The sequence below is a fragment of the Rattus norvegicus genome, chromosome 15, assembly GCF_021556685.1.
Source record: "Rattus norvegicus strain SHRSP/BbbUtx chromosome 15, alternate assembly SHRSP_T2T, whole genome shotgun sequence".
Lineage (NCBI taxonomy): Eukaryota > Metazoa > Chordata > Mammalia > Rodentia > Muridae > Rattus > Rattus norvegicus.
This window is the reverse complement of record NC_141548.1, coordinates 85580316-85593615: the sequence shown is the minus strand read 5'-3', so window position 1 is coordinate 85593615 and position 13300 is coordinate 85580316. Positions and strand designations below refer to the sequence as shown.

Here is a 13300-nt window from a genome sequence, read left to right as displayed (position 1 = left end):
CTGGGCACCTGCATTCATTTACATAGACAGACCTAGACACTCACACATAATTAAAACAAGGATAGATATTTTTACAAAAACATTCTTAGAGTTTTCTTTAGCCTAGCAAGCCATATTAGAAATCTATATAAATCAGAATAGTTTTAAAACAATAGAAATTAATGTATCTTAAGTAAGTTTCAGGAAACAGTCCAATTTGCTGTAATTGGTAATCTAGGCCATCTTTTTAAAATACGCCTTGCTAAACAGTAATAAGTTACTGCAATCTGTTTCCAAAACCTGTTTCTATTTGAGGCCATTTTTAGTGTTAGCAAAAAGTAAAAAGTATCACCTGTTTACTGGCCTTAAACCCTTCTTTAAGATAACAAAAGCATTGTCTCAGAGAGTTAAAGGTTATTCTTAGAATTAATTAATAATCAAAATGTAAATACCTGAATAGTTCCAACAAGGAAGAAACTCTTGAAGGCAGTCAGAAGACCTTGAAGCTACCTGCACATTCAAGGGTAAATACAAATGTGTTTCTTTTCAAAAGTTGGCGGGGTGTGGTGGAACAGACAGGCTGTTCAGAAGGCTAAGCCAGAGGATGCACATTCAGACACATTCGGGGCCGAATGAGCTATGAGTGAAAGGCAACCTAGACCTTGTTTTCACAAAGTTAAAAAGGATTGTAGGAATGTAATAGTTCAGTGGTAGACCGCTTCCCTTCCGTGAGTGTGTGTGGGTGTGTGAGAGAGAGACAGACAGACAGATATCCCTAGGCTCAGTACTCCCAGACACATCACATGTGAGACAGACTGAAGAATGTATTGTTATTAAACACTTTGTATATAACGCATTTTGGTCATTTTCCACTCTCCCTTACTCTGCCGTCCTCTCTTGCCGAACTCCCTTCTACTCTCGAGTCTTTTTTTTAACCCTTGGAATCCACTAACTTTAATTATGAGAGTTGCCCACATGAACAGGGTGGGAGGTTACGGAAACACGGGCAGTTTAGGAGTGGCAGTACCACTGGAGAAAGTGACTTCCCCCACCCCCACCCCCATACAAGCTACCAGTAATTTGTGAAGGGTGTGGCCCTGAGCCCCATCCCCATCCATGACGTAATGTTTATAACACCATCTAGGGCGGATAAACAGTCGCTGGTACACATTGCAGAGTGCAGTTTCCACTGCTTGCCTAGATGGCAGCCTCTCATGGTGCCCCTTGTGATCCCCTAGCCCTTGGTTCCTTCTGCTGTCTTTTCCGTGTGTACTGGGCTTTGGAGGGAGGGACGATAGATGTCGTGTTTAGGGTCTTATAATGTTTTTCCTGTTGTCTGTCTAGGGAGCCACTATTGAATAGAGGTTCTGAGTGTTTGAGTTACTTCACCTTTTAACTGTTTCCTTCTATCTGCAACAGTAAATTACCCATTAATGAGCCAGATTCGTGGGTGATATGTTTACTCTGAAGCCCTAATAGTCAAGCTCTTAGAAGAAATATTACATGTGTGTAAAGTGAACTGACACAGGAATAGGAAAATACCATAACTTACATGGCAACAAAGTTTAATCTGTAGATCCTTGTTTTTGACAAAAAAGCAGGAGCTAAACACTGGCCAGGCAGTCTCTTAGAGCAGGAGACCTTAAAAGGTTTTCCTTGGCTTAAAATCTAAAACTGAACTTCACCCTCTGCACAGTTCTGTCTTTGCCAAAGCCAGAGATCCCAGAAGGGAGAGCCAACTTTCTCCCTGATGAGCATGCCTGTCTGGGTCCTAAAGCATCACTGACTGTCTCACGGGGAGCCAATGGCTCAGCCATTCCCCATGCTCAGTTTCTGCTGCTTTAAATACAAAAGAGATCTAGACTCTGATGTTATCCCAGAAAATCTACTCTGCTACACAAGAACCCTCTTTTATAGCTCCCGTCTATGAATCTAGTGGAACCCCTTGCCTATGAATTGCATTGACTCAGTGGAAATTTTTTGTGACTGTGAGCTTCAGGTGCCTGGAATTTTAAAGCCCAACCGAAGCAGTGCCTTCCAAGTCAGAGACACCCCGTTTTGCCCAGGTCACTTTGATTTCCCTACTACTGTTTGAAAGATGTTCTGAGTCACCTAACTTCAATCACTGTCTTTTACCTTGTATCCATTTCACAGCTTGATAAACTCTTGGGGAATCATGTGACTCGTGCCTCTCCGCCATCACCATCTGACTCAAGTGCTTTCACAAGCACTTCTCATTTAACGTTCTCCACAAAGAAACATTTTGCCTTTTCTTTACATTTAATTCCTTTTTACTTTACTCATTCACTTTACATCCTGCTCACTGTTCCCCTCCTAGTCACCCCCTCATCCTATCCTTTCCCATCCCCCATTCCTTCTCTTCTGGGGGGAATGGGCACCCCCTGAGTTTACCCCCAACATGCCATGTCCATGTCTCTGAGAGGCTGGACATTTGATCTCCACTGAGGCCAGACCAGGCAGCCCAGCTAGACAACAGCTTTTGGGATAGCGCCCTGTGATGGTTTATATATGCTTAGCCCAGGGAGTGGCACTATTAGGAGGTATGACCTTGTTGGAGTAGGTGTGTCACTGTGGGTGTGGGCTTAAACCGGTCACCCTAGCTACCTGGAAATCAGTATTCTGCTAGCAGCCTTCAGATGTAGAACTCTCAGCTCCTGGATGCTGCCATGTTCCTGCCTTGGTGATACTGGATTGAACTGTAAGCCAGCCCCCAATTAAATGTCTTTTACAAGACTTGCCTTGGTCATGGTGTCTTCACAGGAGTAAAAAACCCTCAGACACCCCCCCCCCATGCTCTTTAACGCAGTAGAATCTTATCTTAGAAGTCAAGTTCCTTGAGCACGCCACACACCTCCCTTGCTACAAACCAAAGTCTGATTTAAAATGACATGCCCGTACAAACCTCTCAGCTTGTCACCAAAGGGCAGCAGGGAAATTCTACCTTTTCCACAGTGACTCAGCATGGTATAGATTAGTGTTGCCTGAGTTTAGCCACTAGATAGTAGTAATGTGAAGATTCTTAACCTCATCCTGAAAACGAGGTCAAAGAGGCAACATCGTTGGGTTGGTAAAGGGGAGGCAGCGGAAGACGGTCCCTCTGTGTATGAGGACAAGTCTACTTCTCCAGGGTAGGCAGAACAGTGCACTTCGTGACTATCCAGTCATCTGGGGTCACCTTGGCTTTGTGGGGTTTAAACAATAAAAAGTAAATTCCTAGACAAATAAGATCAAAGACACAAAGTCCAAGCACCCCCCCCCTTTTTTTCTTGAGGGCTTTTTGTTTTGTTTGTTTTTTAATTAGACTGAATAGAAACAACACAGGCTGGTGACATTCGGTGCATAGATACCGGTATAAGGCCACAATCTGAAGAGGGCTGAAAGGCACCCAGTGCACCCTGAGTGAAAACACAATGCCAGGTCATTTTATCTTGCTAAGCCCTGACTTACACACTTGAGGCTTCTTAAGACAGCTCAGCAGTCGTGTACTAACCTCTCAAGAAGCAGTCAGCTGTTAGGCGGCAATTAAAAACTGGCACCTAATAATATGTCTAATAATAATAATAATAATAATAATAATACAATAATGTCTATATTTAAAGACTTTGATTATTGTGCTAGTGTTAAATAGGGAAACAAACCGAACCAACCGGAGTTCAACTGATCAAAATACAGGCCCCGAGAGCCTGTCTAATGCCTCTAACGGCAGCGTAGTGAGCTGACAAGGGTCCCTGACGAAATTCCACCCTTTGCAGAAGGGTGTACTCTCTGTGATGATGGCGGGAGAAAAACCAGAGGACACACACGGGAAGTCAGAACACTTCACCTAGCTGTGTCTGGAGGCAGACACGTCCACGGCTTGTACTGAAGAACTGAAGCCATGTGTAGTCTGTCGGGGTGCTTTTGGTCCCAAGAGAGGCCATATATGCAGTATGTCCCCCCATGCCTACATAGGTGCCCCCAATCTTCATGTACCTGGTAGGTGAGTCATTTTAGAGGCAAGGACATACATCTAGAGATGTTAGGTGGCCCCTGTCACAACAGCTCTACTGTCTTTGCCATGTCTAGAGGAATGCTATTAGGGGGCATTAGACAGGCTCCAGTAATGGCGTCCAAACGAGGCTTTAAGGTTATGTGACTAGAAAGCAGTTCACCTGGACCCCCAGGGCTGTAATAACTATAAAAACAACTATTCTTTAGAGACAAAAAAACCCAAACAAACAAAAAAGTAACCCAAACTAAGAAATATCACTACTGTAACAGAAAAGGTGGCCCGAGAAAACATGTTAACCTTGGGATCAAAGAATCTCCATGGCTGAGATCGAGTAATTGCAACCCATTCACTTTGGCCAATACAATTAAGGTTTCTGCTTCTTTCCGGGAGTCTTGACATATACTGTACTTCCGACAAGGCGCCCCAGGAGGTGAAGGTGACCAAAGACACCAGTGTAGGCACAGCCCCGGGAGAATATGGATGCTGGTGGATGGAGAGTAGCAGCAGCAGAGGGAGGCTGTCACAGGTCGGTAAATGTCGTATGTTGGGTAGGTAAAGGGGTTTCCTCGTACGTTATTTTGACAAAGGGGGGTTTCATAGGTAGAAACCAATACTCAAAGTTATAAAACAGGTAGAACTCTCTGTGCATAATCACTGTGTCAAAAATTTTCAAGAAATTCAACAGAAAATCTTTGGTTGACGAATACCGTTTGAAGGGGCCGTAAAATTTTTTTATGGCCAAAGCAAGGGTCTTGTTTCCTTTGGGCCCAAAAATAGACGTTTCATTTCCCAAGTAAATCGGTTCTCCGCTGTAAAGAAATATTTTCGTATAGTTTGTTTCTATCTTCTTGAAATCTGTTCCAAATTCAGCCAATTTCTCATATGTCCTTAAGACAAAATTCGAACAGTCGTAGGATTCAAACCATGTCTGCGCCCCTTTTCCTGGGCTGGCCCGGACTGTCCATGTCTCATAATAAATCCCAGTCTCATTGTCCTGCTTCACCCACTCGGCCACTTTGTTAAACGTGTTTCCTGGTTTAAAAAGAAAAAGAAACAAAAGAAACTTGCTTATAAAATGTTCTGATCCAATTAAGACCAGGATGAAAGAATAAATACTTTAAGACTTAAAAGCCTACGTCCCACAACAGGTATGCAACCTTGACCCCATTTTCTTCCATTCTTAAGGCCGTTGAATTGCAAATACAGCGGGGATATGGAGAGGGCTCCTTAAACTCTGTAAGTATTTAAGGTAAAGTCAGAGTGACAGTCAAGAGTGTCGGTCTACATCTACCAAAGCCATTCTTCTCTATGCAAGAAGCAAAGGCGAAAAGGGAAGCAAGACCTGGAGGTGGGGAAAGAGGAAAGACAGAAACAATGTAAGAACAAGAGAAAGGGGCAAATTCAGAGCCCCACATGTGGTATGTATGTGTGTGTATATATATATATATATATATATATATATATATATATATATATATACACACAGCCACCCAATTAGACAAGATGGATGAAGCAAAGAAGTGCAGACCGACAGGAGCCGGATGTAGATCTCTCCTGAGAGACACAGCCAGAATACAGCAAATACAGAGGCGAATGCCAGCAGCAAACCACTGAACTGAGAATAGGACCCCCGTTGAAGGAATCAGAGAAAGAACTGGAAGAGCTTGAAGGGGCTTGAGACCCCATATGTACAACAATGTCAAGCAACCAGAGCTTCCAGGGACTAAGCCACTACCTAAAGACTATACATGGACTGACCCTGGACTCTGACCTCATAGGTAGCAATGAATAGCCTAGTAAGAGCACCAGTGGAAGGGGAAGCCCTTGGTCCTGCCAAGGTTGGACCCCCAGTGTAGGGGACTGTTGGGAGGGGGTGGATAGGAACACCCTTATAGAAGGGGAGGGGAGGGGTTTAGGAGCTTATGGACAGGAAGGGATAACATTTGAAATGTAAATAAATACCCAATAAAATTAAAAACAGAGAGAGAGAGAGAGAGAGAGAGAGAGAGAGAGAGAGAGAGAGATGGGAGAACAGCTGCTGAGGAGACCTGCATCCTCTCAAACATGTGAACACCAGCTGTTCCGTTTTCCCCTCTATTGTGCTTGCCCAGATACTGCTGATAAGGCACGCAAATTCCTCTAACCAGCCAACCAAACCTGTTTGTGCTGGCTTCACAGACTGTACAGCCTCCTTGGTGGCTAAGTCTTCTACTTCCACCTCGAACTGGATCAGAAGAATCTCTTCAGACCCTTAAAGAGAATGCCGTTTTTCCTCACAGTGCGACTCTTACCCGGGCATCTGTAGACACAACAGAGCCAGGCCCCTGAATCTCGCTCCCAGCAATCCATTCTGGGGTTACACGAGATTGAGTTCATGAAATAAAGAACTCATCTGTCAAGTGGACCCCTTTAGTGCTTTTAGGGACATAAAATTGCAGTGTGAGAAAGTCTGCTTTAGAACTGGAGGCGTGGCTCTTAGTAAGTGATTTGGAGACGCTGGACTTCCAAACACTGTGTTGTAACATCCAGAGAAGATCAGGGGAAAGGGTTAATCATAGGCAGGGCAAAGAATGAACTCACCAAGCTTAAATTCGAGCAAACGAAAGCATTCTACAGAAAAGAGTGGGCACTGTTGGATGTGATGATCCAATTCTGTGAGGAGGAGGAGGAGGCCATGGACTGGCCTGGGATGCCAGACAGAGGAAGCCACTGGGCTCGCTGAGTCTTGCTGAAAGAGATGGGCTTTCATGGTTGGGATATTGGGGTCATGTAAACTAGAAAGTAGAAGGAAGATTAGAAAAGTGGTGGCTGTGTTAAAAGACTGCAGGTTATTGGGCTGGAGAGATGGCTCAGTGGTTAAGAGCACTGACTGTTCTTCCAAAGGGCCTGAGTTCAATTCCCAGCAACCACATGGTGGCTCACACCATCTGTAATGAGATCTGATGCCCTCTTCTTATGTGTCTGAAGACAGCGACAGTGTACTCATACACATAAATAAAATGTATATTCATATACATAAAATCTAAAAAAGAAAAGACTGCAGGTTACATTTAAAAGACTGCAGCTGTCGATGTGGCCTGTTCCGTCCAGCTCTGTGACTGTGAAAGTGTTAGTCTAGCCGGTGGGCTGAAATCACCTGTTATCAATTCCTTATCAGTGAAAGCCGAAGGGAAGTCTTAGCCTCCCCCACCGAATTTTGAGTTAACGCGTCTTAAAGTGTTGGGTAAAAAAACCCACAAATACCCTGGTCTTTTCCTCCAAACCTGGGGCCATGTGGGATAATCAGCGTCACAAAGAGGGCTTCCGTTTCAGCGTTCTCTCAATTCAGTGGACAACCAACACGTATAAAGTAAGGTTCACACACCGAGTGAGCAGGCCCTGCATTACCCAGAAGAGGCAATGGGCCGGGAAGGTAAACGGGATCCAAGGTCACAGAATAAGCTGACAAAGTTCCGACGACAAAGGAGACAGCGATACGTAATGCAACAAAGGCAAAATTAACTGCGCCATCAACTTCCCAATACAAAACGGCAGAAAATGCTAAGAGGGGAAACACTTAAACATCACTCAAGAGGACCCAAACATCCACATGTGGGAGGCAAGGTACTGAAGTTTTTTTTTTTTTTTTTTTTTTTGGTCCTTTTTTTCAGAGCTGGGGACCGAACCCAGGGCCTTGCGCTTCCTAGGCAAGTGCTCTACCACTGAGCTAAATCTCCAACCCTGGTACTGAAGTTCTTGAGAGAACTGTCTGTAAGGCTCTCCTGCAGGGCTCGAGTCCCACTTACTATCTGGATAGCTCTAACCTGTATTTCACTTTCCCCATCTGAACATGGGAGAAGACCGTGGCGAGTCTCTCAGGAGATGCTGGCAAGTGATCCAAGTAGAGCACTCAGAAGAAAGACAGACCCAGAAGCAGCAAATCCTTAATATTTCTCCCCGTGAGAATAAGTTATAACCACAGTTTCTTTTCAGACACAGTTAAGAGGCCTTCCTAATAGGGCATTTTACAGATCCCCTGTTCCCTATATGGATCCCAGTTTATCTATACACAGCGTTTGTTTCGCTCGTGTTTATAATGGGCAGAGCAGATGAGCCACACCTCTCCTAGCAAGGCTCTACATCAGGATCCAGTTGGCTCGGTGTGTAATGCTATCAGAAGTACAGGTTGCAAATGATCACCTCACGGCAGAACACGACTGAGGGTTCAGTGAACGAATGGAATCTTCTACTCGCACGCTGATGCGGCCATCAAACCCTACGTTGCTTTTGAACCTTACCGGATATGGTTGCAACCAGCGACAATGTCCCGTTTTCCTTCCAGTGTTTATCGTAAATTCCTTCAAAGAAGCAGGCTGCCCCCTGGTTACACCAGAACGGAGCGTTCACTTCGGGCCGAAGGTGGGGAAATGTACAGTTGCCGAGCTGGAAAAGCTCATACCATTCAATTGTGTAGTTCTTGCCCGTCAGCGTACTCCTGAATCCAATGGCATCGTGCATGATTTTCTGTGTAGGAATGGATAACAGGTATGAAATCCTCTGTGAGAGAACCATGGGCCCAGGTCACTCATGGGACCACAAATGCACACCAAGCACAACAACCACTCAAAGGGGTTGCACTTCCGTGCCACCATCCTGGCGGTGACACCATGGCCCCTCAAGCTGCAGGCACACATCACTTTGGCTTTGGCAACTAGGGCTCATTTTAGCAGGGGTGTGAGCTGTGTGAAGACCCTCGAAATCTTCTCACAGCCAAGTAATACAGTAAGCATGACAAGCCTCAGGGATGCTCCAGAAAAGAGTATGCCTACCTCCCAGGGTGATTCACTGAACTGGGAAAGGGCCTAGAGCAGAACTTGGAGAGCAAGAAGTGATTCCTGCCTGTCAGGCCCTTCTTCTCATTCCCAGGAGCTGAGTACAGAAGGAGAGTTTAGATCGTTGCAATGTAACTCCTCCCAAGAACACATGGACTCTTAAAGCCAACAGAAAGTCTTTATTCACAGCCCAGAGGGCTAACATGGGGAACTTGTCCAATTGTGTAGCCAAGAGCCTTAGCAATCTTGGCTTTTTACACACACACACACACACACACACACACACACACACACACACACCCCATATCCTGGTTAACACACTTCAATTAACAAGAATAATTAGCAGTAAGGGAAGCTACAGATATTTAAAAAACAAACAAACAAACAAACAAAAAAACAAGGTTCATACATTAGAGACTTTCCCAGGATCATTTAACATGATAGATTGGGTCTTTTCTCTCATTTCGGCCAGTGCTGGGCTCTATGTCCTGAGCTTTCAGGTCAGAAAGGTGTCTTGGTGGCTCTAACAAGGTGTCAACTGCGCTAAGGCCTGGGTGCCCATTACATGAACCTTCACAGCAAAACAGAGGGAGGCCAGGGCACAGGCTACTCACGGCAACCTTTGCTCTGTTTTTGAGAAGGCCGAATTCTCTACCCCAGGTTGACTCTGGAATGGTAATTCCCTGCCTTGGACCTTCCAGGTGCCAAGATTTCAGTTGCACAGAGCCATGCAGACTGAGTAGAAACTCTTAAAAGGGCTAAGAAGTATATCACAGGCTGCAGAGATGGCTGAATGGGTAAGGGCCGTGGTTATGCAAGCATGAAGACCCGAGTTCAAAGCCCTGGCATGAACCTAAAAGCCAGTCATTTTCACATGTGTCTGTTACTCTAGTGTTGAGGGAGGAGACAAGCACACTGGCCAACCAGGTTCAGACAAAAACGTAAGCCTCGGGTTCAGTGAGAGACCCTGTCCCAGAGGAATACTGTGAAGGGTGACACCCAACATCCTCCAGCCACTTCACGATTGCAATTAGGTACACACACACACAGAGACATTCACATAAACCACACATACAGAGTTATCAATCAATATGACCTAGTAACCACTGGATTACTCGTTTCAGTCAAAGTCATGACTAAATTACTTAAGCGAAGTTACAAGATCAAGATGCATTCTTACGAAGTGTCCCAGGAGGTCTCCATATTTAAATTCCCAAACAGGGGCTTGTAGCCTTAAGACTTCGATGACGTCATTGTCCTTCATAACTGGGATGGGTGAGCCAGTAGGGCAGAAAGTATACTTGGCTTGACAGAAGGGATCTGTCTTCGGACGGAAGGAGAAGCGCCTGGGAAGAAAGAGAGCCATCACATTACATCTTAAAAGGAATCGCTCTTCTGACACACTTTAGGATCGCAATTTTCATTTCAGGCTCAGTTCTCATTCTCTCTCTCTCTCTCTCTCTCTCTCTCTCTCTCTCTCTCTCTCTCTCTCTGTGTGTGTGTGTGTGTGTGTGTGTGTGTGTGGTGTTACATGTACTATGTGCATGTGTACGAGTGTCTTTACTTGATTGCTTTATACCTTTATTTTTTGAGACAGGGTCTGTCACTAAACTGGATAGCCAATGAGCTTCAAGAATCCGCCTTTCTCTGCGTCTCCTTCCATAAGGTTAGAGTTTCAGCTACGCACTGAGCCGTCTCCTCAATCCTCAGCAATTCTTTTATGGAAAAATATTTAAAGCTTAGCTCCTGGTGACTGCATATAAAGGTACACTTGACTTGCTTTCATATACACACTTCCAAAGACATGCTGGATATGAAGTCATTAAATAGACTTTGTATTTTAAAATGAGCATTTACCTAATATTTACTGAGGATCCGCCATGTGCAGAACTATGTGGAGGGGAAGGGGGACAAAGAGTGTGACCCTGTTCCCTTCCTCATCAAGCTTGGGGCTGGAGCTTGGAAGATGTTAAACAAGCCAGAAGGGAACTTCGGTAAGAACGAAACTAAGGAAATAGAGACCTAAGGCACAAAGGAGGAAGATAATCAGTTTCAACCGCTGGCCACAGATAGCAAAGGAAACAGAGAAGAAAGCTAGGCCGGCAAAGGAGAAATTAGTATAAGACGCACAGGAAACACTTCAGTGGCTCTCAACCTTCCTAAAGCTGCAGTCCTTTAATACAGTTCCTCATGTTGTGCTGACCCCAACCAAAAAATTACCTCACGTCATAATTTTGCTACTTCATAAATCATAATGTAAACACCTGACATGCAAGATTCCTTATATGTGATCCTGTGAAAGGGTGGTTCTGATCTGTTGAAATCCCTGAAGGGGCTACAGACATGAATTCAAGCCTCAAGTAGACAGGGGCAGGATCTGTCATGGGAAGTATGAAATGGCATGCTACAGCCCCTGACATGGGAACCTTGAGCCCTGCCTGAGGTCTGAGGATTTTAAAAAGCAGATCTGATCAGGCTGAAGACAGAAAGCTGTCTTTGTTGTATGAATCAAGAGTGGCTGGGGTTAAATTGAGGCTGATGCTAGTCCACAGGCCACAACAATGTTCAAAGCAAAAGACACCTCAACTGGAACAGACTGGGACCGTGGCTCAGCACCCTTGGGTCCCCTCACCTCCTGTGCCTGGTGGCACCTGTGCAAAGGAAAGTGGAAGAATCCTGAGATGGTAAAGGTTCCTGCCCGAGTATTCTACCAGTCTTAACACAGGACAAAACCTTCTGCTCTCACATATATCTATATATACCAGTTGTCAGGTGGGAATGTCAAGTCTGTGCTTCTTTAGAAACAAAAGATCAGTCATCCTCCGGCTCCTGGTATTAAATAAAATACTTTGAGATTTACAGTCTCTTGTTTTATTGGGTATTTAGCCCCGCCCCCTTGTGAATATTTTCATGAAAACCAGCTTCAACCCCGAACTTCTTTTTTTTCCTCACATACATTTAGCAGAACACGTTCATGAACAGAACACATAAATATTTTAAGTTTGGCTACAGCTGGCTTCCACCAGACAGGAGAGTGCTACTATCACTTCCCGTTTTCTGTTCAGGGCATGTGAGAATGACGATTCTGAGTAACCTTCCTAGGATGAACAGATGCAACCAGATTTGGTCTGCAGCCTTCAGAACTAAGAACTCCTTAGAGGAACACGCCATCACTCCACGGTCCTCTCTCCTTATGCTCTTAGGTAAAACATTCGCTTTAAGAGCTGCAGCTCTTTCCAATTCATGGTGTCCACACCAGCCCCACCCGACCCCGAACCTCCTGTGCTTCGTGTTTCGCAATTCCCCACCGGCTGTCAAAACTTAGCTGGGTCAAAGACTGTAATCAGCTTCTCGGGTTCGGAGCCCTACCTACCTCCAGGTTGAAGTGGACCAACAAGGCAATCCTGACTGGCCCAGGGAGGAAATTTCCTGAGCTTGATATTTAGATCAGTAAGGACTCAGTGGAGCAAGCAGCCTGCCAGTAAATTCTGCCCAAATATTATGCAATGACAGCTAACGATAAAGCATGAAATAAATGCAGTGTTTAAACGTTTGAACCTGCTCTCCGAGTCAGTCAGTTGTACTTAAAAGTCACTCCGTGCAATAATGTCACTCGCCATTCCATCCAGGACTCTGAACTGCACTGAACCGATGAGGACCCCCAGTAGCCAACTATTTAGGAACTACGCTCGCAGTGTCGCCCGCAGTGTGCCCTGTGTCCCGGAGCGCGCTGGGACAACGGATCCGCGCTCTCCAGGTCCCCTCCACACCTCGCTCCGTCTCACTCACTTGTAGGGTACGGGCCAGCGTTGCCCAGACGTCGGGGACGCGCCCAGAGTGGCCGCCAGCCCCAGCAGCGCCAGCGCGAGCGCCGGGCGCCAGTGCGCTCCGCCTGGCCCCACGCGCGGCATCCGCGACTCCCTGAAGTCCCGGCGGCTCCCGGGCCCGGGCGTCGGCCTGGCGTGCGCGCCGCCGCGACGACGAGACAGCCGGGCACGAGCACCGGCTTGGGCGTATGACCTCCGGGAGCGTGACGCCTCCACTGTCCTGGCCCAGGAGGAGCGCCTCTGCTCCACTGCGCGTGCGCGGGAGGCGAAAAAGCGCTGTCCTCCCGGAAGGAGCTGGAGACTGGCGACGCAAATCTCACTCCAACCTGGTTGACGTGTGTTACGACGCCTCTAATGCAAAGGTGCTTTCTGCCCACCTGCAGCCACCACCAGCCAAACCATAACAACAATAAAACACTTATGAACTTTCTTGACCCACATGGCCCAGGCCAGTGTCCAACAAATATCTTCTGCTTGGAGACTCTGGGTCCCCAGAGGAAGAAAAAAAAGGGGATTGCAGGGAGTGATTGCCCTCACCTGGCCTGAGAATGTTGCAAAGGTGGGCGATAACAATATGCTTTCTGTGCTGCCACCAGCATCACAAGTCTTGCTCCGCTCCGCTCCACTCTGCTCCTGCCCTCTGCCACACTTAGAATTAGGCTGTCAGCCCA

At 46.1% G+C, this 13300-nt stretch overlaps 1 protein-coding gene across 2 annotated transcripts; it reads right to left on the bottom strand.

The window, feature by feature from the left end:
* Positions 1-2995: 2995 nt before the first annotated feature.
* Cln5 (CLN5 lysosomal BMP synthase) lies at positions 2996-12761 on the bottom strand. Of its 2 annotated transcripts, none has more exon segments than NM_001191689.1 (4): positions 2996-5023; positions 8269-8494; positions 9983-10148; positions 12592-12713. In NM_001191689.1, coding segments are annotated over 4 exon segments (1026 nt in total). In that variant the 3' UTR covers positions 2996-4511.
* Positions 12762-13300: the final 539 nt, after the last annotated feature.

What these genes read in the sequence shown, in the direction of transcription:
- Cln5 (XM_087585866.1), bottom strand. Translation starts at nt 12,713, where the DNA reads ATGCCGCGCGTGGGGCCAGGCGGAGCGCACTGGCGCCCGGCGCTCGCG. An exon ending in CGCTGGCCCGTACCCTACAA is followed by an intron (nt 10,149 to 12,591) that starts GTGAGTGAGACG and finishes CTTTCTTCCCAG; the next exon opens with GCGCTTCTCCTTCCGTCCGA. An exon ending in GCTGGTTGCAACCATATCCG is followed by an intron (nt 5,024 to 8,268) that starts GTAAGGTTCAAA and finishes TTTTTAAACCAG; the next exon opens with GAAACACGTTTAACAAAGTG.